The sequence below is a fragment of the Delphinapterus leucas genome, chromosome 11, assembly GCF_059928025.1.
Source record: "Delphinapterus leucas isolate spDelLeu-1000000601 "Yukka" chromosome 11, BTC_Dleu_Yukka2, whole genome shotgun sequence".
Classification (NCBI taxonomy): Eukaryota; Metazoa; Chordata; class Mammalia; order Artiodactyla; family Monodontidae; genus Delphinapterus; species Delphinapterus leucas.
Genome location: NC_143139.1, coordinates 85,639,140 through 85,665,214, shown reverse-complemented (window position 1 = coordinate 85,665,214; position 26,075 = coordinate 85,639,140). Strand labels below are relative to the sequence as shown.

The 26,075-nt window shown below is 42.4% G+C and overlaps 1 protein-coding gene across 2 annotated transcripts in view; it reads left to right on the top strand.

Moving 5' to 3' along the window:
- The first annotated feature begins 264 nt into the window (after positions 1 to 264).
- Positions 265 to 26,075, top strand: part of ALDH1L2 (aldehyde dehydrogenase 1 family member L2) — a 55,959-nt gene continuing 30,148 nt past the window's right edge. Inside the window, exons 1-10 of one of the 2 annotated variants that reach the window (XM_022599789.3) lie at positions 265 to 425; positions 9,436 to 9,580; positions 14,213 to 14,447; positions 16,168 to 16,333; positions 18,034 to 18,135; positions 18,347 to 18,436; positions 20,698 to 20,832; positions 22,196 to 22,321; positions 22,882 to 22,973; positions 24,881 to 25,028. In XM_022599789.3, coding sequence (XP_022455497.2) covers positions 378 to 425; positions 9,436 to 9,580; positions 14,213 to 14,447; positions 16,168 to 16,333; positions 18,034 to 18,135; positions 18,347 to 18,436; positions 20,698 to 20,832; positions 22,196 to 22,321; positions 22,882 to 22,973; positions 24,881 to 25,028 — 1,287 coding nt within the window. In that variant the 5' untranslated portion in view covers positions 265 to 377. The remainder of the gene's footprint in view (positions 426 to 9,435; positions 9,581 to 14,212; positions 14,448 to 16,167; positions 16,334 to 18,033; positions 18,136 to 18,346; positions 18,437 to 20,697; positions 20,833 to 22,195; positions 22,322 to 22,881; positions 22,974 to 24,880; positions 25,029 to 26,075) is intronic. The other variant, XM_022599787.3, reaches the window with a different exon arrangement.

The following is a 26,075-nucleotide window of genomic DNA, read 5'->3' as shown; positions in this document are numbered from 1 at the left end:
CTTGCCTGTTGTCTTCTCAGGACTGTGTTAAGGACATGACCTGGGGTGTCAGACTGACTTTTAAGGCAGATCCTTATGTACTTCAGAGTGTGTGAGTAACTGGGAGAAGATCCCACAGATAGTGAGACTGCACCGAGGCAGCCGCCAGAAGCTGTCGCTCGGGCTGGGCACCAGCGCTGCTCCGGGAGGCTGGAGCACGCCCCGCCCAGTCGCTCGGGATTGGCCGCGGGAGCCCTGACAGATGAGGGGGCGGGGCCTCGAGCTGCGTCCCGGGACTCGCCCGGGACTCCGAGGCTGCAGGCCGCGCCTAGGCTGAGCCGACCCCGCGTGCCTCCCGCTTGCCTCCCGCGCCGCCCGCACGAGCGCTTCTTTCCAGCATGTTGTGGCAGGGCAACCAGGCACTCCGGCGCTTCTCCACCGGCCAGGTGAGTCCGGCCCCGGCGAGCGTCCCGGCTCTCACCCGGGGGCTGCTTTCCAGATCCGGAGAGGGCGGGCCGGGCAGCGGGGCTGAGGGAGGGCAGTGTTTACTTTGAGCAAAGTGTTTACTTTGCTAAAGGCCAGGACGACGTTTATAAAACCGGGAGAGTGAAGAGAAGGGTCCGGGGAGGGTCCTGAATGGGGCTTGTCGAGCGAGCCATTGTCTTCTACCGGGACGGGGCTGAGGATGTCTGGCTGGGATTGACAGGGTGGAAACAGTCGCTCGGCAAGAGGGAGAGAGTCGGTTCCCTTTCCGTTTTCATTTCAACTGTGAGATCCCTGCCTGGTTACGAGATGGAGCCGAGGTACAGGACCGAGACCACCTCCTGGAGGAGAGTGGTATCAAGTCAACCGGGTCCTCCTCGGCGGCCTGAGAGGTGTGAGCGCTCCCGACTGGCATGCAGGGCCCATTCAGATAACGGCACTCCGAGCCGGTGACCGCAAGCTCATTATTCCTGAGCTGCAGGCGGCAAGATTTCTAGGATCACCAGGCGCTGCAGAAGCAGCCACCCTGGAACATTAGTAAACTATGGTGCAAAAACCTAGCCCTGGCCCAGCCCCGCGCCTTGGAATTGCATCAGCCTCTCCAGAAACGGAATGAGGGAGGACACGTTGCATGGGGCGCTGCCTTCAGCACTTCAGGGGCCTGAGGAGAGATGCCTCCCTGCATCTAGGCAGACTCCAAGCTGTTTAGGGAAGAAAAAGTCCACCCCATGTACATCATTTCTTTTATAGGAAGTGCATGTTTGCTGTGTTATAAAAGAATTTGCTTTTTGATTCCTCTTCTCTGCCAAAGTCATATGCGCATGTGTACATATCCAGATGTAAAAAACTTGGAGCAGAGAGAAGTCTTGAGTAGCATCAAGAACTGGCCCAAAGTTGCATAAATGGAAAAGCTTTTGTCCCCCAGACAGCCACAAGTAATGAGAATTCACTTTATCCCATGCAGTCAGTTCTAGTTATTTTGGGAGTATTCACCTTTTTTTAAATAAGCAAAAAGAAACTTGCTCTGGCAGATATTTTGCTTGCTCTCCTATGCAGAGCTCTGGACTCCTCCTTAGCTTTCTCCTGCCACGTGGCACACGGGAATCTGGGTTGGATGGCACAGAGAACAAGGGGCTCGTGCATGCCTGTTTTATTGGCCTCTTCTGTCAACACCTTTCATTTAATTGTCTTTTTTTGGAGAGCAGAAGGGATTCCTGAAGGATGAAAAAAATGCCAATAATGGGGTTATATAAGATTTCAGTAATTAAAGATGAACATCCCAGGTGGCAAATGGCATAAACAAAAACACTCTCGTGGGGAAGTGCCAGGTATGGTCAGGGGTCAGGGGCCTGAGTCTATCTCCAGGAATACATGTGGGAGAGCAGTGCCATATGGCTGGGAAGAAGGCAGGTTCTTCAATGGCCAAAGAAAGACATGGAATAATAAGTGAAGAATTTGGGATATTTTACTCCATAGAAAATGGAGATTCATCCTTTGGACCGTGTTCTATAAGAATTGTTCAAAATCAGACATGGCTGGTGGGAGCATAAAATGGTACAGCTGCTTTGGAAAACTGACTCTTTTAAAAATAAAATTAAACATAAACCCATCAAATGACCCAGCAGTTGCCCTCATAGGTATTTACCCAAGAGAAATTAAAACTTATGTTCACACAGATACCTATTTATGGATGTTTACAAAGGGATTATTCATAATCACCAATTTAAATGTCTTTCAGCTGGTGGCAGGATAAGCAAACTGTGGTATATCCATCCATAGAGTGGAATCTTACTCAGAAAAAAAAAAAGGAATGGACTTCTGATATATACAACAACATGGATGAAACTCAAATATGTATGCTAAGTGTAAGAAGACAGACTCAAAGGGCTGCATATGTATATGAGTCCATTTGTCTGACACATTGGAAAGAGTAAACCTAAAGTGATGGAAAAAAAGGCCAGGCTGGAGATAGGGGGAGGGATTGACAGCAAAGGGATGGGAGGGGATTTGGGGGGGTGATGGAACTGTTCTTTATCTTGATTGTAACAGTGGTTACATGACTGTGTGTTTGTCCAAACTGAAAGAATTTTACATTGAAAATGGTGTGTTCATTGCATGTAAATTGTACCTTCGTATGAAAAAAATTTTTTTAAATCACACAGCGCTTTTGAGTTTGGTATTAAAGCAGAATGAAAGAGGAATGAAAAAAAAACCTCTCAGAACTTAACAAAATCCAAGGAAGAAATTAGTTCATAACACTTCCTGATATAATTAATTTTTCCATTCTCTGTCTTAAAGAAATGGACTTAGAAATATTTAATCATCTCAGCTTAATGATATGACTGGATCTTATTAACTAGTGCAACTATATACAGCAACAAGGCCCCTTGTCAATTAGTTATTATTGTCCACTTCCAGTATCTTGCCCGGCTCACTACTTCTTAATTTCTCCCGATGGTGGGAGCTATTTAGCCTTAATATTTATTTGGCACTCTGTTCTTTAGCTGTTATTTCCTCTGCCAGTGTCTGGGACAAGCCTGGCTGTTGCTCTGGATTCATAGCTTGGTTCCAGGACTTAAGGTTACTTTATGATCCAATTCAAGAGGCTGGACCCTTCCCTGCTTCTTGAAACCAAGTACTGGCTTTATTCCCTAGCTCTAGCAACCAGGTCCTTAACTTGTTTCCTTGTTGCCTGACCCTCTGCATTGGCATCTAATTTGATTTAGGACCTTCAGATTCAACTTCAAACCATATTAAATTGTGTATTATGTACTGAGCACTTCATCTAAATCCTGAAGAAATAATAATAATAATAATAGGTATCATTGATATAAGACTTTGTATGCACCAGGCACTGTTATAAATGCTTTACATATACTCATTTAGTCTTCATAACATCTCAATGAAGTGGGTACTATTATAATGCCCATTCTACAAATCAGGAAACTGAGACCCAGAGAAGTGACATAATTTTTTTAGAGTCTCACAGCCAAAAAGGATAAAACAATAAACAAGAGATAAATAGTCCCCGCTTTCAAGGAGTCCACAGATTAGTGGGAAAAATGAGTAAACTTGCCTTTAGGTAAAGGATAATAACGGAAGGGAAATACAAGTGGGCAATAAAATATGAAAAGGCACTCAACCAAACTAGGGCAGGGACTACTCTTGTGCCTTCAGCTTAGGGATCCCAAACAACCCCCCCCCGCCCCCCGAGGCCAAACAGATAAGACAAAGGTAGCATTTGGGCTGGAAGGAGTGAAAGGCCACGTTCAGAGTTAAAGGGAGCAGCCCCTGCTCAGCTGCAGCTGACGTTTCCACATGGGAATGTCAACCATGGTTGACAAACCTCCTGATTTTTAAAGAGAAGTCAGAAATTCAGCCTGCTAATGTGAAACCTCCTAAAAATCTTATCACATTTCTTCTGCAGATGCTCTGTGGGCCAAATAAAATCCTCTTTGCCAGGCCACTGATTGCAACCCCACCATGCACTGTGCCCAGAGCTTGGCAAATGCTCAAAACATGCTTGGTGAACAGATCTTGCGCACCATCAGGCACGATTTGGGGAACCATGTGCCAAATGGTCCATTAAGAGTTAGGCATCTCAGTGTCTCAGAAAAATTTAGTTTGTTTTATTCTTTTGTGGGAAGGTCCTTTCTCCTTTCCAGTTCTCATTGGGAAAACTGCCAGTTCTCACAATTGCTCACGTGGACAGCTTTGACCTTATTTTACAGCCTGCTCTGTTGGTTCTATTAAGGTAACATCTGCTTCACAAAAGGGCTTCGGATCAGCACAGACTCTTAGCACTGTGCCTTTAAGTTCTCCAGAGAAGACTGTGTGTATTTTTCTTTAAACCGTTGGAACATAATCAGAGTCCATATTAACTTGCTTCCTGAAGAATTTCACCAGGATGTGGATAGCCGGGGAATGCAATAGTTGATAGTTTAAGAAACAAAAGCTCTATTCCCTGCAAAAGGCTCTTCTAATGCAGAATGTTATCTCTAGAGAACCCCAAGATAACAGCACTTATCACCCGGATTTAGAAATGCTGTGGGTCATTTTATGCCCGCTTCTTCTTTCTCACCAATATAACAAGGCACTGATAGTGCCTTAAAGTATGTTCTCTGGTCATCAGCCTAACCCTTTAATGAATGGTGCTGTCTCCCATGTCAGGACCACCATGATATTCCCTTAGAAAGTCTGATGGAACTATTTCCCGTAATTGACCTGTCAAACTATCGCCAAATTTTCCTTTTAAAAAAGAAGGGGTGGGGGAACCATCAACATAGGAAAGCCATAGAAGCACATCTGCTGAAGCGAAACAGATCTGAGTTTGCATCCTTCCTCTGCCCCTTATTAGCCCTGTCCGTGGCCAGGTTACTTAACTTCCCCGAGCCCTATGTTTTCTCATTTGTAAAATGGATCACAGTAAGGCTTAAAGACATATGATAAGGATTTGATACATTTTTTTTAATCAGTGAAAAAGGCTCAATACAGTGCCTGCCTTATGGTACACTCCCAGTAGGAAAGATCCATTATCATCATTTTTACTTACCTGGGCATTACTTGTGGTATAATAATGATACTAGTTGACATTTATTGAGCCTTTGTTATTGCCACACACTGCACTAATGCATTACATGCTTTATCCCACTAAATCCTCCTAACAACCTTATGAGATAGGTACTATTATTATTCAGATTTTAATTGATGAGGCTGAGCTCAAGGTAGCACAGCTGGTGTTATAGAAAAACAATGGCACTGGGGTAATAACTAGATTAGAATCTCAGAGCTGCCACTGAGTAGTGATTTGACTCCAGGCTGTACCTTTTTTTTTTTAATACCATCCATTTTTTCTTTCTTTTTTTTTTTATAAATTTATTTATATTTATTTTTGGCCGCGTTGGGTCTTTGCTGCTGCCCACGGGCTTCTCATTGCGGTGGCTTCTCTTGTTGCGGAGCATGGGCTCTAGGTGCGCGGGCTTCAGTAGTTGTGGCGTGCTGGCTCAGTAGTTGCGGCACACGGGCTCAGTTGCTCTGCGGCATGTGGGATCTTCCCAGACCAGGGCTTGAACCCGCGTCCCCTGCACTGGCAGGCGGATTCCTAACCACTGCGTCACCAGGGAAGCCCTTTCGTTCTTTTTTTTTTTATTCACTTATTTTATTTTATTTTTGGCTGCATTGGGTCCTCTCAGGGGTCACTCCTTGCCACGGCATGCGGGCCCCTCACTGCGGCGGCCCCTCCCGCTGCAGAGCATGGGCTCCAGGCGCACGGGCTTCAGCAGTTGTGGCGTGTGGGCTCAGTAGTTGTGGTGCACGGGCTTAGTTGCTCTGCGGCATGTGGGATCCTCCCGGACCAGGGATGGAACCCGTGTCCCCTGCACTGGCAGGCGGACTCCCAACCACTGCGCCACCAGGGAAGCCCCAGGCTGTATCTTAACCTCTCTTTGTTTTAGTTTCTTCATCTGTAAAGCCATCTGTAAAATGGCTTATTAATGTCTGCCTCTTGGGAGTCGTTGGGCAATCAAAATGAGGTAACACATATTAAATACCTGACACATACCAGGGTCTCCTTAAACTGTTTGCTACTACTTCCACCACTTTTTCCTTGACCCAAACTCCCCAGGGCAAAATCTTTTTTGTAGGGGGCAGACACACACTCTGTATAGCAGAGATTCGCAGACTTTAGTGTGCCTGTCAATCAATGGAGAGCTTGTTCAAATGCAGCTTCCTGGGCTAATAAAGTGCAGAGGCAGGATCCAAACTTCTTCATATGCTTTTGAGTTAGTGCCAGCTTCCTGACGGTCTGACTCAGTAGATCAGGGATGGGGCCCAGGAAACCACATTTTTAACATTTCCTCCCAGCTGATTCTGCCAACACAGGCAGTCAGCCCTCAGATCATACTTGGAGAAATAAGACTAAGGTGAAATATCCCGGTCCAGTTCTTTGGAATTATACTAACTCATTATACATACTTAAAATCTTAAACTCTGAAATTTTTCTCACTGCTAGAAACTCACCTTTACAGTTTCAGTTTTACCACTAAGCTCAGAAAGTGTTTCAGTGAATGTAGAATTTCCAGAGATACTGACATGGTTTCTTTAAACACTGTCTTTCTGGGGCAGTGTTCACTCTGGAATTGAACTCCCAATAACCAGATGACAGGTGAGAGCACATTACAATTGAGTCAGCTCATCCTCTTGGCTCTTGTATGTTTTAAGACTAATAATTTTAGAAGTCTTAAAATATTTGGTGTTGGTAATGGTATGAGGTAAAGCCAAATTTTGTAAGATAGCCAACACGCCAGGTCAGTTCTATTTCCAGCAACAGCATTAATTATAGGATTTTAAGATAGAATACTTAGAGAACATTTTGATATTTTTGATGGGAGGAAATGAAATAGTCATGCATTATCTGCAGGCAAATTGTGCTGTTCTTACAGAGTTAATCTGTTTGTTTGCAAGAATCTATTAGATGTTGAAGCTCTAGGCTCTTTTGGGATAGAAACTTTGGCTGGCCATGGAAAAGAATTTTTATACCAAAACCTTAATTGTTTAATTATCAGCTCACAGGGAAGATGTGAACCCATATGCTTTTTTTTTTTTTTGGCTGCGTTGGGTCTTTGTTGCTGCACGCGGGCTTTTTCTAGTTGTGGCGAGCGGGGGCTACTCTTCATTGCGTTGTGCGGGCTTCTTATTGCGGTGGCTTCTCTTGTTGCAGAGCACGGGCCCTAGGTGCGCGGGCTTCAGTAGTTGTGGCTCGTGGGCTCTAGAGTGCAGGCTCAGTAGTTGTGGTGCACGGGCTTTGTTGCTCTGCGGCATGTGGGATCTTCCCAGACCAGGGCTTGAACCCATGTCCCCTGCATTGGCAGGCAGATGCTTAACCACTGCGCCACCAGGGAAGTCCCTGAACCTGTAGGCTTTTAAGTTTATGCCTAAAAAGGGATGCCATCTATGCCCTTAAGAAAGTGGGAAATAAGGGAAAATTGTTTTCCTCATAGTCAGATTTTAACAGTGAGGCTTTACTAACTTAGAATGACTTTCTGGAATATTAATGAATCCCATTTAGATTGAAGGAAAAATATTCTAAATCCAAATCCTGTGGAGACGTATTCTAACGTGGAGGAATGAAAGATGGAAAGAACTCTGGGGAGCTGGGGTTGGTTCTTTGCCAAGACGGGAAGCTCATAGGAGGTGGTGACCCTCCGATTACCTCTACATGCACAATCCTGCAACTAGCCTGCTTCACCTGGTGGCTCTTCATCACCATCTTAACAATCATCATGTCAACATGTTACCTTAAGCTTTGTGAAAAGGTTTCATCTTGGGAGAATTTACAGAAGGCATAATTGCTTAAAGACAGTCCTTAAAAACTTTAACTCCTTTAGTGCCACTCTTATCTATGTGGTGTTTATATTTATTGACAATCACTGCATTTTTGTGCATCAGTGTTAATGTTCTAAAAAAGGAGATGGAAGAGATGGGCAGTAGTGGCTCATTTTATTTTTAAGTACCATTGTGGGTTTTGGAGTCAGATGGCCCTGGATTCAAATCCTACCTCTCCCTTGTTTTGCTAGTATGACCTTGGAGATATACTTGATATTTCTAAGTCTTGGTTTCTTCATTCATAAAATGGTACAAAATGGGGGATAAGAAAACAGGATAGTTGTGAGGATTAAAATAAATGAAATTATGTGCAGCCCTCAATTCCTTATCTGAAATCTGTGGGGCCAAATGTGGGGTTCAGAATCATTCACATTTGAGAAGGTCAATGTGGTATATAGCACAATTTACAGCAGGGTCTGGGATAGTAGTATCTGTAATGAAGCACATTGACTTTTTTTTTTGCGTTACGCGGGGCTCTCACTGTTGTGGCCTCTCCCGTTGCGGAGCACAGGCTCCGGACGCGCAGGCTCAGCGGTCATGGCTCACGGGCCTAGCTGCTCCGCGGCATGTGGGATCTTCCCAGACCGGGGCATGAACCCGTGTCCCCTGCATCGGCAGGCGGACTCTCAACCACTGCGCCACCAGGGAAGCCCCACATTGACTTTTCTGCAGCAAATTACAATATACTATAAGTAAAGACTGTAAGTGGCGTTATCAGTGCAGGTCAAGTTTGAAGCCAAATGACTGCATTAACTTATAAGAAACCTACAAAGACTATAAAGAACATTTCATTAGTTCAGTCCACGTCTTAAGACCAAATGAGTTTATGCCACTTACCAAGGACTGTAGAATTCTGGACCGTGTGAAAAAACATAGAATTGTCTAGTATGTAGGAAAGCCTTTAAAACATTATTAAAGCTTTTACTTAAACAGTGCTTTGTGTCAGACACTGCCTTAAGCCTAATGCATATTGTCATCTACCTCAATCAGAATTGTGTGAGTTGGTGTTATTCCAGTTTTACAGATGAGGGGAATAAAAGGCAAATGGAAGTTAGTTACTTGCTAAAGGTCACACAACTAACAAGGGGTGGGTGACCCTAGGTTTGACCTCAGGTAGTCTAGGATCTGCTTTTGACCCCTATGTTATACTAGATGTTAGCTCTTGGCATCTTTTGGAGGTGGGCATAAAAAATTGCAGGACATAAAAGCATTGTCAATATTGAAGTAGATCTTGCTCAGAATTACACCCCTTTTAACTAAGAAACTTATGCTTATTTGTTAACATCTGGCCTCATTTCATCAAGGAGTTGAAATGCCTTGTAAAAATATATGCAATCCCAATGATTATAATGAATAATCAAGGGAGTTAGAGCAAAGGGAAAATGAGGAATACTTGGGTGTGAAATTATTTTCACTACTACCTATATAGCATGTAGTCTGAGTTCAGTGTATGTCAATAACTATTTTACTGTGTAGATCTTTGAGCCTTTTGTAATGCTCAAGTCATCTTGTATGATTAAAAAAAGAGTGTTTATTATCCATATGTCTTCTATCCATACTAATACCTGTCACTGTTGAATTGCTTTGCAGGTTTATTTCAAAAACAAGCTGAAGGTGGCACTTATTGGTCAGAGCCTCTTTGGACAAGAAGTCTACAGCCACCTCTGCAAAGAGGGCCACCGAGTTGTGGGAGTGTTCACAGTTCCAGATAAGGATGGAAAAGCTGACCCACTGGGTGAGTGTATCTTGGAACAACTGGATCAAGGACTGCACTGGCCTCCACTCTGCCTGTTGAAAGCCTTCTTAGGCCAAGTCTATTTGTGTGGCAGATACAGACTCAGAAACTCTCCCTTCTCTGTGGGCCTCAAGACAAAGATGCCGGCCCCTATTTTACTAAGTTTCTCCACTTACCTCCATGGTAATCACCAGGTCCCTCAGAGGAATTTCCAAGCATGTGTTTTTCCTGAATTACACTTGTGACTTTCCAAAGGTGCTATGGGACATCTAGAGTAATGTCTGTTGCAGAGGTGCCGATAGGAATGCAGGGAAGGCCACACCCAACAATAGCAATTGATGTGGGGTCATAAAGAATACATTTATCTCAGAACAGATTATAGCTATGACTGCTTGGTTATTAAGGTAGGTAAAGAAAATAGCCATCCTCAGAGCAAACCTACAGCGTGATTCTGATTTGCATGCTATAGTTATGTTGAGAAAGAGTGCAAGAAACAGTCTACAGGTAGGGAATAAGAACTAGCATCTAGAAATCGTGACTTATGACTTGAATCTTTATAAATCACTGGTATGATGCAATACATTGGTTGGAAAACAATATCTGTGATAACCCTAAAATTTTACTTTTCTTTCTTGGAGGAATCAGCTCTGGGGTTTATTCTAGTTCTTGTTACTGGGGTAGTTGGATGAAGGCAGTCAAAAGGTACAAACTTCCCATTATAAGATAACTAAGGACTAGGGATGTAGTGCATAGCATGATAAATATAATTCACACCGCTGTACGTTATATGTGAAAGTTGTTAAGAAAGTAAATTCCTAGAGTTCTCAGCACAGGGAAAAATTTGTTTCTTTTCCTTTAATTTTATATCTATCTGAGAGGATGGATGTTCACTAAACTTATTGTGATAATCATTTCATGATGTATGTAAGTCAAATCATTATGCTGTACACCTTAAACTTACACAGTGTTGTATATCAATTATATCTCAGTAAAACTGGAAGAAAAAAAAAAGAGTCAAGCTAAAAAAGAGTTGGGCCAAGAGCACATATGCACATGGATTTAACCACTTGATTTAGAAATTATCCGTGTTTCAGAAAAAGATTATCTCAACCTGGGAAATTCTGAGGGAATCTGCCTCATGAATTCATACCTGGCTCCAAGGGCAGAAGGGGACAGATTCCCGTCACCAGGACTACCTGTCTCATCATTATCTACTCCCACCAGCTTTGTGTGTGGGATGTTTGGAAGGACTTACATTTGAGATATCAGATTGGCTGTTGAATCAGGAGGACCTCAAATAATATTAGCTTAAATAAGAGAGAAGTCCCTTTCTCAAGTTTGGATTGACCATCACAGCTGTTGTGGCAGCCAGATATTTATCACAATGAAGGCTCCTTCGGTTTGTTGTCTTGCCATTATCAACACTGGGCTTCCATCTCATGGTCCAAGGTAGTGGCTTCAGCCCCCACTATCAACTCTGCATTCCAGCAAGCAGAAGGGCAAGATGGGAAGCAGAGGGCAAGCCTTTATTAAGGGCATAATCCAGAAGTTTTACATATTACTCCCACTTGTATCCTGTTGGCTAGAACTTAGTGATAGGCCAAATCTATTTGCAGAACAGGCTGAGAAATACAGATTTTATTTGGGGTGGCCATGTGTTCAGCTAAAGTAGAGGAATCCTTGGTAAAGGAGGAAAGGGGGCAACTAAGAGTCTCTACCATGTACAGTGAACTTCAGAAGAATTGCAAGCATGTGACTCTTACACCTCCTTTCAGACTGTTTTCCCTGGTGCCTGGTCCCAGCATATGGTTAACAGTGTATGTTCTAGAATCATGAAACTAGTTCTGACTCTGCCACTTGATAGCTGTGTGACCCTGGACAAGTCACTTAAACTCATTAAGCTTAGTTCAGTGATACCCATCTCACATGGATGAAATGAGATAATGTATGTAAACTGCTCAGCACGGCACCTGATTCATAAAAAGGATCAATAATGACAGCGGCGATTTTTGTTGTCAGTATAGTCAACTAGAGCAACAAAAAATAGTCCTGGGGCAGCCAAAAATCAATATGGGGGAGCAACACCTGAATGGCTCAAGCTTGTCTCAGTGGAGTGGATTTTTCAAATGAAGACTTCTAAGTCTCTTCCACCCCATTTTTCTTTCCCAGTCTAACCTTTCACAATTTTCTCTCAATTTCACCACTTTTTTTTTTTTTTTGCGGTACGCGGGCCTCTCACTGTTGTGGGATCTCCCGTTGCAGAGCACAGGCACCGGATGCGCAGGCTCAGCGGCCATGGCCCATGGGCCCAGCCGCTCTGTGGCATGTGGGATCTTCCCAGACGGGGGCACGAACCCATGTCCCCTGCATTGGCAGGCGGACTCTCAACCACTGTGCCACCAGGGAAGGCCTCACCACATTTTTTTCACCACCATTTACCCACTTTCCTATCATCTGACATTTTGTTTTGTTCACAGCTTTTTGAACATTTTAGGAACATTTACATTTTGTAAACATTATTATACTGGTCTCTCAGATTCTGCCAATTGGATTGACTAAGGCATCACCTTGAAGGCCAGGGCCATTTTAGGACTTGTTAGGCTTTGGCCTTTAGGCTTCATGGAGGCATCATCCCCTGCAGAGTCTATGAATGTTGGTGATTAGATGGGAATAAAGGAAAGGAAGCCCGAACATGCAGGTACAATGCCTTAGTTAAGACTTCTGGATATTGCCGAAAATGTGGTTTCTTTGTGTTATTGATGGAGAATAAATATATATGTACTTAATATAGGCAAGGTATATAGTTAATAAAAGTGCTATTTTATTATGGAAAAAATGGGCTTGTGCTGTCTGTACTTTGGAGGACCATTCCATTTCACACAGAGGTAGGAAGGAGTCATTCCTTTCAGAAGGGACAACATTTCCTGAGCAAAGAGCCTGGGATCTGCTTCAGTAGGGCAAACCCTTACGGGGAGCATGGATTCTCCACTCTTGGCCTCTCTCCTCCACTAACTTATCTTATGGGCGAATTTAGGAGAAGGAACTAGACAGACGCAGCTCAACTCAGCTACTTTTGAAACCACACTCCTCCTCAGATGGGACTCAAACCCAGCCACACCTCGGACTAGGGCTGGAACCACAATCCCTGACCTAGGAGGGGACTTGAACCCACTGTCTTTTCATTGAAACCGCTTACCTAGTGTCAGGACTTACTGAAGCTCAGGTTCTTTTGTCTCAGCACAGAAAGAGTTCAGGGTGAGGCAGTGGCAGGCAAAGACTGAGTTTATTAGCATAGGAGGCTTGAGGGATACAAGCAGGCCGGCAAGGGAGTACAGCCCCAAGAACAAAGAGGGCTACTTTTTTTTTTTTAATGTTTATTTATTTATTTGGCAGCACTGCTTGCGGTGCGGGGGATCTTCGTTGCCGAGTACGGGACCTTCGTTGCGGCATGCGGGATCTTTAGTCGTGGCATGCGTGCAGGATCTAGTTCCCCCACCAGGGATCGAACCTGGGCCCCCTGCATTGGGAGCACGAGTCTTAACCACTGGACCACCGGGGAAGTCCCCAGAGGTCTACATTTTTATAGTCAAAGAAAAAATGGGAGGGGAGAAGACCACCTTCTTCCTCATTTTGTGTAGATGTCAAGGCTTACATCATTAGTTCCTCCTTTGACCCTACATGGTCTCACCGGGACTGTCATGGCGCTATTTAAATCATATGCATATCAGCAAAAGGGTGGTAACATATACTAAAATATGGTAATTTGTCTCAGGTTTTGGTATAATGTCCCCTTCCACCTAGTTTCTTTCCCCTTTCACCTGTTTACCTGTCTTGGCTACATGCAAGAATGCGGTTTTTCTCAGGGTCTGTTATCTTATAGACCTCCCAAGGCCGAATGCAGGCTTATTTCTGTTTTTCTGTGGTATCAGCCTAAGTCAGTCTGTTTAGTTTCAAAATGTTCTGATTGTTGCTTAGCTGCCCGATGGTCTGGGCATTTTCTGGTTGGTGTCTAGCTTATGGTGATCTCCTGAAGTCTCTCTCTATCTGTCTTCCCCTAGTGGGATTTCTAGCTGTGTAACTACCTTATTCTATCCCTATCACTTTCTCCATTTATCTTTTGGGATCTGCCTGTTTGGCGGGGAGAGTGTGTTCCAGTCTACAGTTTTCCCTGTGATAAAAGGGACTGCCCCCCAGGAAGCAGGTGTGGGAAGGGAATCAAGGTTTTCCATCTGTACCAGAGGCTACGTCTAATTGGGATGGTGATGTTTTGGCACTTGACTCCAAATCTTAAGAAACAAACAAACGAATGTCCTTTAAATGGCTGTATCAGTAATAAAGGTACAAATTTTGATCTATAAAAGAAGCAGCTTCAGTTAAAATCTCAAAACGTTGTCTAGCCACAAACTTCTGAGTTGAATCATTATGCCTTAACTATATAGGAAAAAATCACATTAGAAAAATAGATGCATCTTGATAAAATTGTATCATGTCAAATCCTGGTCAGAATCTAAATTGTTCTTTACCATGTGTTATTTGTAAATGTTTCATGAAATTACAATGTGTGGATCCACAGTAATACAAAATTATGGCTAAAACTTTTTTGATGAAAATAATCTTCTCTTTCATGCTCAGCTTTGGCTGCAGAGAAAAATGGGACCCCTGTGTTCAAGTTCCCTAGATGGAGAGTCAAGGGCAAGACCATAAAGGAGGTGGCGGAGGCCTACAGATCCGTGGGTGCTGAGCTAAACGTGCTTCCCTTCTGCACGCAGTTCATCCCCATGGATGTAATTGACAGCCCTAAGCATGGTTCCATCATCTATCACCCATCTATCCTTCCCAGACACAGAGGAGCCTCTGCTATCAACTGGTGAGATTGTTTTTAAATAACCAAGATGGGCCCATCCCCATTGCTTGTAATCTTTCTGTGTTTTACCTAGGTGATCAAGCAACTAGGTATGCTTGAACAATTGTGAGGTCCCGATTGACTGCTACTGTTGCACAAACTCCCCTGAGATCTAGAGGTACTGCATAAGCCAGAACAGCGTTTCCCAAGAATAATCTATGGAGTATTGGCTCTATCAGATATAACTAGGTATTGAGCAGGCAAAGGTCCTGTGGTTAGACAAGTTTGGTTTATGCTGGATTTCTTTATCTCAGGACTCAGAAATTTTAATATGTGCTTTAACGTGGGCATCATAATCTCCAAGAGGGAATCTGAGTACAAAGTGTTCCCACACTTATTTGGCCGTAGAACATTTTTTTGCATAGAATATCTCAAGTACATTTCAGGAAATGCTGAATTACCTGAAATTATCTTTCTCATGGTGTGACTTCCCCCATTCTACTTTAAGCCTCTTGAGGGGAAATAGGACCCTGGTCTAACATTTTTACCGCCATATGTCCCAGTATCAAGAACACTGCCTGGTATACTGTAGGTGCCCAGTCCTATAGGTATACTATACTGTGGGTCAAGGTGGGCCTTTCCCACCTTCTCTACCTTTTCTCCTTTACCTGCACATCTCCCAGCTGTCTCTTAGTGTCAAGTTATCAGATAGGCAGAAAATCTATACTTAGTTTAAATGTGGTAAGAAAAGCATTTCATTGTATTTTAAGACCAATTACATGAATTGATTTCTTTTTTGCTCCTGTAAATAGTACTATAGTGAATATCTTTGTACTTAAACATGTATTTTTTTTCTCAGTTCACATTGCTTGCACATGCAGAATCACTGGGTCAAAATACATGAATATTTTCAAGGCTCTTAGATAACACAATGCCAATTAATTCCTCAATATTTCTGAAAAGAGTGGTTGATTGACTGATTGGTTGATTGATTTAGGTCTTGCTTGATTAGTAGCTCAGAGAGGTAAAAATGATTAGATGGAGAGCATGGCTGACCTACCAGTTCATACTCTGTCTATATTAGCCTGCTCTCTGATATTCTTTTATGTATGTATTTCCATATATCTGGTTTATTGTATGTATTATGAGGTCTGTAGGGCCAGCATTTCCTCTTAGGCTAAATTTATAGAATACAAAATACAAATAGTTGAATTAATCAACCATCTTTTACTACAATTTATAGCTAATCTAGAACTAATTCTAGCTCTAAGTGATGCTTGTACCTGAATTACACAACCTAAATTAATTATCAGTTCTCCTTTTCACATTGCACTGATCATCTTCTGTTTTATCTTCCATTATCTTATTCTGCCTAATACAGGGTCAGGTACACTGTAGGAACTGGACATGAGTGGGCAAAATTACTTGATGCTGCAGTAGAAAGCTGACACCTGGGAATCAGTGAGGGGTAGTACTGATGGTCTCTAATGGCTTTTTGAGTAGACTATAAGTCATTAGTATGTGTTAACAAGAAAGACTACAGAGGTGAAGTTGTATAAAGTAGCAGTACCATTAAGTTCTGCTTTTTTTGAGTGTTTACATCTCCCAGATCTGCTGTAATTTTCACAATAGCTTCATTCACTGTCTATTTTCCATTGTAAACACCTGGTACTTGAATGTCACTAATTTATCACCTTATGATACAGTTAACCAACATTTTATGTTGAAACTCTTCTTTTCCCAGGACTCTAATCATGGGAGATAAGAAAGCTGGGTTTTCTGTTTTCTGGGCTGATGATGGTTTAGACACAGGACCCATCCTCCTCCAGAGGTCGTGTGATGTCGAACCCAATGATACAGTGGATGCACTTTATAATCGGTTTCTTTTTCCTGAAGGAATCAAGGCCATGGTCAGTATATTTATGCTATCAAGGAGAATTTAGTCACGCTTTAAAGTTTTTCTTTTATTGAGAATTTGCTCCTGTGAATTTGTACTAAAAATAAAAAGCCCCAAAATAAAATTAGATTTTATATTTGCCAGTAGGATGGTATTTTGAGGGTGGAAATCTGCACTTTAGAATTTCTTAGTCTATGAATCTGACTTGTTCTTCTGAGAACAGTGATCAAGTGGATAAAGTAGTAATCAAACTCCTTCATTCGTTTTACCAAATATTTGAATCTCCAGCCCTGTTTATAATGACTAATTGTAAAGAAGCGGCAGAATCTTAAGAAATTTTGATATGTAATTTGGGCTTTCTTCAAAAACATTTAAAATCAGTCTATGTAAAAGGGTGAACTTTAACACTGCTTTATTTGTTCAGATATGCTCTGGATTAAAGGCTCAAAACATGTGCACCACAAAGAAAAAATACATTAACCTGTAAAAACATTGAAAGATAATTTCCATGTCATTTAATGTCTTCTGTAGTTTGATATGGTAGAAGTACAACACAGAGATGGACAGTAAGATGATATAAAGAAGCAGCCATTGATTTGGGAGAGAGGAGAGCAGTGCTTTGTATCATTTAACGATTAAGAGAGTAGTTCTCGTTTTACCACTTATTTGCTGTATAATAGGCAGGTCACTTAGCCTCTTTAGCCTTGGTTTCCTCATCTATAAAATGGGGATAATACTGCCTGACTTACAGGGTTGTTGTGAAAATTAAATGACGTTTGTGTAAAGCATCTGGCACACATAGGTGCTCAAAATGATCATTATAATCAAAATAGTATTTTGTGTGTTCAGTAGCATTCGAGCAAGCCTGGATCCCGTACCTGGTAATATTATAGCCAGAAATAGGTGGAATGAATGAGCTGTAAACTTGGCCCTGTTCCCAGGTGGCTCCCACCACGTGCTCTTTTGGGGGTTGGAGTACTCAGCTGTGAGTACTTAGAGAGAAAACTGAGAACTTGAGCTCACATAGGTCTCCCAGTGAAGGAGAGAGGCTCTCAACTCAAGGTAAACATAAATATGGCATGGAGGGGGATGTAGGACACATCCCAAAGGCAATCAAACTCATGGACAGTTTTAATTGTTTTTTTTATTCCAGGTGTCCTAAGCTAGAAAGCCAGTTGAATTCCTTAAATATGACTTTCTAGAATCATCATGATGAGCAGAAATAACCCACAATGACTTATTTTACAATTATATTCCTGAAATTTCCATTGAAACACCAAGGGGAGATTGAAATTTGCTTAAATAAAGGAGTCATTTTAAAAAGTACAGGATGGATATTGGCAGTAGATAGACCTGGATGCAGATCCTGCTTCCACCACCTACAAGCTATCTCTGTGATCTTGAGCTAGTTGCTTTTTCTCGAGCTAGTAGCTTGAGGCTTTTTGCAGGCCTCAGTTTCCTCCTCTGTAAAACAGGACTAATAATACCCATGTTGTAGGACTGGGATGATGCTGCAAGGGATATTTTACATAAAGTAGCCACTACACTGCCTGGCATAATTATGGATCCAAAGAAATGGTAGTTATTTTTATCAAAGTCTGACTCTCTGAACAGATTTATATGTAGTAATTCTGTTCAACAGAAACTTCAGTTAAACAGGCCATGCCATTGTTGACCACTGGGCTCTAACACAGTTAATATTTTTGGCTTTAGGTGGAAGCTGTCCAGCTCATAGCCGATGGAAAAGCTGCTCGTATGCCCCAGTCAGAAGAAGCTGCAACATATGAAGGTATCCAGAAAAAGGAAAATGCTGAGGTATTTATATCAACTCAGTAACACATCTCAGAGTTTATTGTCGTCCACCTTTAAGCAGTTCTCAGTTTACCATTTCCTACCAAAAGGTAGATCTCCAAGGGAGGCTGCTACCCCATCCCTACTCATGTCCGCCACTGATGGAGAGAAATGTTTCTATTGCCTTTGAGACTTGCAGCATTAGAAGTTCAACCTGTGCTTTGTGCATTTCTAGATCTCTTGGGATCAGTCTGCTGAAGCTTTACATAACTGGATCCGAGGTCATGATAAAGTCCCTGGAGCTTGGACAGAGATAAATGGACAGGTATGTTCTAGGAACCTTTTTTTTTTTTTTTTTTTGCATATAACCTTTGTAAGAGGTATTACACATAAGTCTAGGCTTCCTCTGGTTCTTCCTTTGGTTGTGAGGAGAGTCTGTGTTCTAGGTACACGTGACCAGCTAAAAGAGCTCTAGGTACACGTGACCACCTCCCTCTTTACTCCCCATGTATTGAGCATTTGGTGTGAAGCAGACACTAGGCACAGCCTCTGCTCTCAGGGCGACTGCAGTTTTATGGAGAAGGCAGAGAAGTGAATAAACACGCACAATGAAGTAAGACAAATGATGTAACTGAGGCCCAGACTCAGGTGTCTTAGGAAAGGCTTTCTAGAAAAGCTGACTGTTTTGCTTGCACTTCGAGAAGAGGTCAACAGGTAGAGAATGAGTCAAAGAGTTAAAGACCCAGAGGTAGGAGAGCATATTACCTGGACAGGGACTCGCAGTAGAGTTCAGTGAAGCTGTAGCTCCAGGTGTGAGAGGCATGGGGAGAGATGCAGCAGGGGCGGTGGGTGGGGGGGGGGGGTGTGTGGGCAGGAAAGGCCTTCTAATCCCTGTGGGATCTCCACTCAACTCAGGTTTCACCTCTTGTAGGAAGTCTCCTGACGTCACACGCCCAGCCTGGCGGGATTGGGCGTCCCTTCTCTCTGTTCCCGTAACGCCCTGCCTAGCTCTGACACAGCATATTATATACTATAAGCATCTCTTTATGTATCTATCCCTCTTACCCCCGTAGACTGTGAACCCCTCAGGGGCAAGAGCATCATGTTATTGTCTTGATACTCTCAGCACTTACACAGGGTTCTTAGTGCATATTAGGTGTCAATAAAAATATGTGGGATCAGCGAAGGACCAAGGGAAGAGGTTTAGTGCAATGCTTAAAGAGTGGGATTGGAGGGCATTATGGTAAGTGAAATAAGTCAGGCAGAGAAAGACAAATACTGTATGATATCACTTATGTATGGAATCTAAAAAGTACAACAAACTAGTGAATGTAATATAAAAGAAGCAGACTCACAGATACAGAGAACAAACAAGTGGTTACCAGTGGGGAGAGGGAAAGGGCTGGGGGGCAAGATAGGAGTAGGGGATTAAGAGGTACAAAGTATTATTTATAAATTAAGCTACAAGGATATATTGTACAACGCAGGGAATATAGCCAATATTTTATAAATATAAATGGAGTATAACCTTTAAAAATTGTGAGTCACTGTATTGTACACCTGTAACTTTATATTATACATCAACTATACTTCAATAAAAAAATAAAGAAGGCTACCATGGACATCCTTGCACATGTACCCTTGATCACATGGTTAGTACTGGGTGTATATCTTAGACTAGAGTGACATCATCATAGCATATGAATATATTTTACCACAACTGATAATACCCAGTTTTTCAAAGCAGATATACTCACACAAAAAAGTGTGGGCTCTGAAGCCAGAATGTTTCCATTAAAACTCTGGCTTTGCAACTATTTGCCGTGTAACCTTTGGCAGGTTATTTAACCATTGGGTGCAGGTTATTTCACCAATGGGTGCCTTGGTTTCCTCATTGTAGAATGAGACTAATAATAGCGCCTCCTTTATAGGTTTGGGGTTGTTGTGAAGATGAAATGAGTTAATACACGTTAATTCATCGAAGTACTTAGTCCCTGGCATAGAATGAGTATTCAATAACTATTAAATATTATAGTGCTCAATAAATGATAGCTAATGGCCATAGAATTATAATAATTATTATAACAACAAATCAATTAGTATCCAGTTCTCTTAGTTACAGTCTGGATCCAGTCCTGTTTCCATAAACCGACACACAAAGCACCTGTACCTCCCATCGTACATCCCACTGCAATATAATAGTTTGTTTACCGCTCTGCATCTGCCCTCCCTGATACCCCACCAACACCTCCACTTCCCCCACAAACCCTACCTTCAGGCTGCAAAGTCTGTGAGAGCTTTTATCTCATTCGCCTTTGTGTCAATGTGCATAAATGATAAATGTATACTCGTGTCACCTGGATGTGCGGCATTTTTTAAAACTCTTCAGTCACACATTCACAGACTATCTCTTGCTTTGTGTCATTTCCATAGATGCTTGATATCATTGGGGGTGGGGGGGTCCCAAATTTTGTCATAGATGAGAATTGCAACTTCAGCTTTTTTGCCAGGACTGCTGCTCGCATACACCCTTATAACCAGCCTCCACTTCCCCCTTTCACAACCTGGGTTTGATCTCTTTATTAGGTGGTCACTTTCTACGGCTCATCATTACTGAATAGCTCCATCCCTCCTGGAGAACCACTGGAAATTAAAGGTGCCAGGAAGCCTGGTCTTGTTACCAAAAGCGGCCTTGTTCTTTTTGGTAACGATGGAAAAGCAGTGAGTGTTCAACATGGTTACCTCTAAAATAACTTTTTTGGTTTCCTTTGATAAACCCAAGCTATTGAGGGACTAGCTTTCACAGGGTAGTCTGGCTTTGCAGTGGGATGTGGGAGCTCAAGGTGTCTGTGCTCCATTTCTCTCTGGGGATGAGCTGGCTCTAGGTACCTTGATGAGAAGAAGGCTTCTCAGGACGGGCCCCGAGGACCCGCACAGCCTGGTTTGTGATACAGTAGAAAGATCTTGGAGTTTAGTCAGGAAACAGGTCATGAATCCCTGCTCTGCCACTTACTGGTCTTGGGCAAGACGCCTCTCCCCTCGGAGGCTCAGTTTCCGCATCTGTAAAACAGAGAGTGATCTTGTCTGTCTGCCTTCCCACTGGCAGAGTCTGGGAGGATCAGATGGTGTGGCCCTCTTCAGAGGCTCCCCCCTCTGCCTCACCAGGCAGGCGCCCACCCACTCTGCCTGTGCTTGAGAGCGTGGACTCTGGGCCTCTCTGGGCTCTTGGGCAGCTGCCCAGTGAAGAAAGCAAAAGGGCATTTGCAGCTCGCAGACACTTTCTGATGGCTTACAGGATAGATCAGTTACTAAGATTGTAGGCTGCAGAGTCCATCTAGTCCTGGGCTGTAACCCCAGTTCTGTTACTCACTGTGTGGCACTGGGCAAAGTACTTAATTTCATTGAGCCTCCATTTCCTCATCAGTAAAATGGGGATAATAAGGACACCTGCCTCCATCAGGATTTATGGGATTGAATAAGATACTTCAGTATATATGTACTTAGCACAGTGCATGCTGCAGAGTAAGTGTTCCAAAGATGGCAGTAATAGTAGTAGTACTTGTACTAGTAGCAGTGGTAGTTACAGTAGGCTTTAGACCCAATGCCTATATCCGAATGTCAATTTTGGGAGGGCTTATCATCCATTTTGAGATATACCTACCCGTAGACGTAACTTTCTCCTTTCTGCTGCCATGGCTGAAATACCATTTCAGTCCTTTTACACATAACGGTGAGTGCTTTTAATCCATTTTTTTTTTTTTTTTTTTTGGTACGTGGGCCTCTCACTGCTATGGCCTCTCCCATTGCGGAGCACAGGCTCCGGACGCGCAAGCTCAGGGGCCATGGCTCACGGGCCCAGCCGCTCCATGGCATGTGGGATCCTCCCAGACCGGGGCACGAACCCGTGTCCCCTGCATCAGCAGGCGGACTCTCAACCACTGTGCCACCAGGGAAGCCCTAATCCATATTTTTATATTTGTCAAATAAGCTGCTTCTTATACCCATATAAGACTCCTCCCACCAGTCTCACTTCTGAATTGTCCTAATCCTCAATTCTTCTGCTTGTTTTGTTGTTATTTTATAGCTGATGGTGAGAAATCTGCAGTTTGAAGATGGAAAAATGATTCCTGCCTCTCAGTACTTTTCAGCGGGTGAGACATCAGTGGTGGAACTTACAGCCGAAGAGGTGAAGGTGGCAGAGGCCATCCAGGTGAACACGGGAAGTTCTTAATGTTACTCTTATCTTGGAAAACGAAACCATTTTTGTTAACTGGTACCATTAATCCTCAAAGTAGTTGGGATGGAACTTTTATTTCCTCTTTTTCGTATTAGCTGCAAAAGGAAATCAGTGCCAAAATTTATACGCACATTTATTTGTCACTCACATAAATAATCCAAGGCAGTTCTAGGTTGGCCTGGGGGTTAGGGGTGAAGCTGGAACATGAAGGTTAGGGGTGGAGTCAAGCAGGAACCGAGGCTGGGCTATCTTCAAGGTCCTGCTGGGGGTCATCTCCATCCCAGACAGCCAAGAAGAGCACAAGAACACAGAGAACTGTGTGAAGGAGGTTTTTCATGGGACAAGTCTGGGAGTACAGGTCACTTATATTCATATTCACCGGCTAGAAGTCAGTCGCACGGCCGCCTCTAACTTGAAGAGATGCTGAGAATTGTAATCAATCCAGGAAAAGAAGTAGGTTTGGTGAGAAGCTAATTAGTCTCTGCCACAGCGTTCTACACGGCAGCTCCCTCATAAAAGTTTCCCTTGTGCAGGCCATCTGGGCTGGGATTTTAAGCAACGTCCCTGTTATTGAAGATTCAACAGACTTCTTTAAATCTGGAGCAAGCTCAATGGATGTTGTCAGGTAAAACCACCACCTTACTGACTCATACCCCTCCACCAGGGATTTTGACTTTGACTCTGAAAATCAAATGGAAATCCTTTGTACTGGTTGTTATCACTCTATTGTACCCATCTACTGTATTTCTCTTTTCTTCATCTTTTTTGGTTTGTTTGTTTCCATGGTCAAATACATGTATTTGTTCCCTTCTCTTCGTTGCTAACCAGGAGTTATTTTCATATTTACTGTACACCTAGAAAACAACCCTTCTAATTATTTGTTTCATTTAAAAATCTGTCTTCATATTTCTTAGTTGATTCTCCTCCAGTTAGAATTGGGAAGTTCTGAGTGAGAATGTTAAAAGGGATTTCTCTATATAGTCTCACCTAAAAGGATACCTTACACTGATTATGCTTACCCCTAATCTTTTTCTCCTATCTCCCTAAGTTACCCGATATGATATATCTAGAATGAGGATTGCCAGACTTCTTGCAAGAGTAAGGGTAATCACTCTACAGTCAGAATTTCTCTACAGAGGTTTCAAACAAGTAGAAAGGGCTAGAGGACTAGAAAGCCACCCTCTGTGGCATGAAGAGCAGACCAGGATCCTAACAGTGACGAGTCTTGCAGAGGTGCTTTTTCTTTGAGGGCCACACTATGGCCATTTACTAAATAAACAAGGTAAACTCCTCTTGACAGTCCTTCATGTCGGCAAAGCAAGTGTTCATGATGAACATTCTGTCTATTTATTTATTTATTCATTCATGTATTTAACACAATTTATTGAACATTTATGACATCAGGAACAGTTTTTTGCACTGGGGATACAGTCATGAACAAGACAAAGTCCCTTCATTCGTGGATCTTTTTTATTCCAATCATCAAAAACCATCCTCTCAAGAGCAAATATCATTACCAGAAGTTAAAAGTTTTGGTTCCTCAAGTTACAGATTTCTCAGCTATGGTTCATGAGTTCCCAGAACCTTCTCATTTGCTCAACTAAAGATTTCAACATTGTACTTTTAACACTAGTTTTTTGCTAACAAGATACGGCTGCAGGAGTTACCCACTTCCTGTTTGAGTGTCTGACTTACCATAATCATCTAATATTGTTAGCTTGGACTCTACCAAGGCACCTCATCTCTCTTAGGGAATACATGGCTGAGCAGCCCCTGTGGTGAGCTTTCTAGTACACCTCTGTCTGGTACACCTTTGCTACTCAAGAAATGTCAAGTTAGAGCTATGATTTGAAAACTTAACAGTGAAAAATCAAAGGGTTGAAAAGGACTTTACAAATTATATTAACCTTCCCGATGGTTCTGTTTCATACCTATCTTAGCCATGTAATAAAAACAAATGTTTGTTTTATTGTTTCACAGGATCTAGAGAAAGTATTCTACGGTATGACTTTGGTTTCTTATAATCGTCACAGTTCAGAAGTTTTCCTTATTTCTTATTCCTTGAGTATTTTGAAAGGAAAGAAACTGATTTTATGTGCCCTTTATCATCTTGCTTGCAAGTAATTAAAATGTCTTTGCCTTGATTTCTGGTATTTCTAGTCATGTATAAAAAAAATTGCTGGGACTTCCCTGGTGGTCCAGTGGTTAAGACTCCGCACTTCCAATGCAGAGGGTGCAGGTTCGATCCCTGGTCGGGGAACTAAGATCCTACGTGCCATGCGATACAGCCAAAAATAAATAAAATGTTTAAAAAATAAATTAAAAGTTTAAAAATTGCCACTGTCCTTCAAGACAGCTTTAAAATTTTTTTCTCCCAATCTTATCAATTTCTCTGATTATTATCATAGAAGATCTCATGGGATATAAATAGGCATGTGATATACATCCTACTTCAAAGCACGTTAAATGTAATCACAGTCCCTCTAAACTCTTTTAAAAATGTAAGTAACATGAGCTGGTTCTTCCTTTCAGGCTGGTTGAAGAGATAAGACAGAAATGTGGAGGACTTCAGTTACAGAATGAGGATGTTTATATGGCCACCAAGTTTGAAGACTTCATCCAAAAAGTCGTGAGGAAACTGAGAGGAGAAGATCAAGAAGCGGAGCTAGTGGTGGATTATGTAAGCCTGCCCATGGTGTCGAAAACCTAAACCGTTAAGACCTTCGTACTATAAAAGAATGCTGTACCTTTCATCCATTTGTTTTTACATTTACAACCTTTTTAAAATGACAGTTTTATTGAGATTATAATTCAGATACCATACATTTCACCCTTTTAAAATGTATAATTCGGGCTTCACTGGTGGCACAGTGGTTGAGTGTCCGCCTGCCAATGCAGGGGACGCGGGTTCATGCCCTGGTCTGGGAGGATCCCACGTGCCGCAGAGCGGCTGGGCCCGTGAGCCATGGCCGCTGAGCCTGAGCATCCGGAGCCTGTGCTCCGCAACGGGAGAGGCCACAACAGTGAGAGGCCCATGTACCGCAAAATAAATAAATAAATAAAATAAAATAAAATGTATAATTCATTGTTTTTTAGTATTTCACCGAGTTGTACAACCATGACCACTATCTGGTTATGGAACATTTGTATCACCTCCTAAAAAGAAACCCTGTATCCCTTGGCAGTCATTCTCTGCTCTCCTCTCTAATTTACTTTCTGTTTCTATGGATTTGCCTATTCTAGACATTTCATATAAATGCAATTAGGTAATAAGTGGCCTTTTGCAGCTGGCTTCTTTCACTTAGCATAATGTGTTCAAGGTTCAACCATATTGTAGAGTAGATTATCACTTCATTCCTTTTTCCTGGCCAAGTAATAGTCCATTGTGTGGATAAACTACATTTTGTTTATCCTTTCCTCAGTTGATGTACATTTGGACTGTTTCTACTTTTGGGCTATTATAGATAATGCTGTTATGAAAATTCATGTATAAGTTTTTGTGTGAACATATGTTCTCAGTTCTCTTGGGTAAATATCTAGAAGTGGAATTGATGAGTCATATAGTAACTCCATGTTTAACTTTTTGAGGAACTGCCCATCTGCTTTCCAAAGTGACTACACCATTTTACAATGCCAGTAGCAATGTAGGAAGCTTCTAATTTCTTCATGTCCTCACCAACATATGCCATTGTCTGTCTTTTCTCTTTCAGCTGTTCTAGCAGGTGTG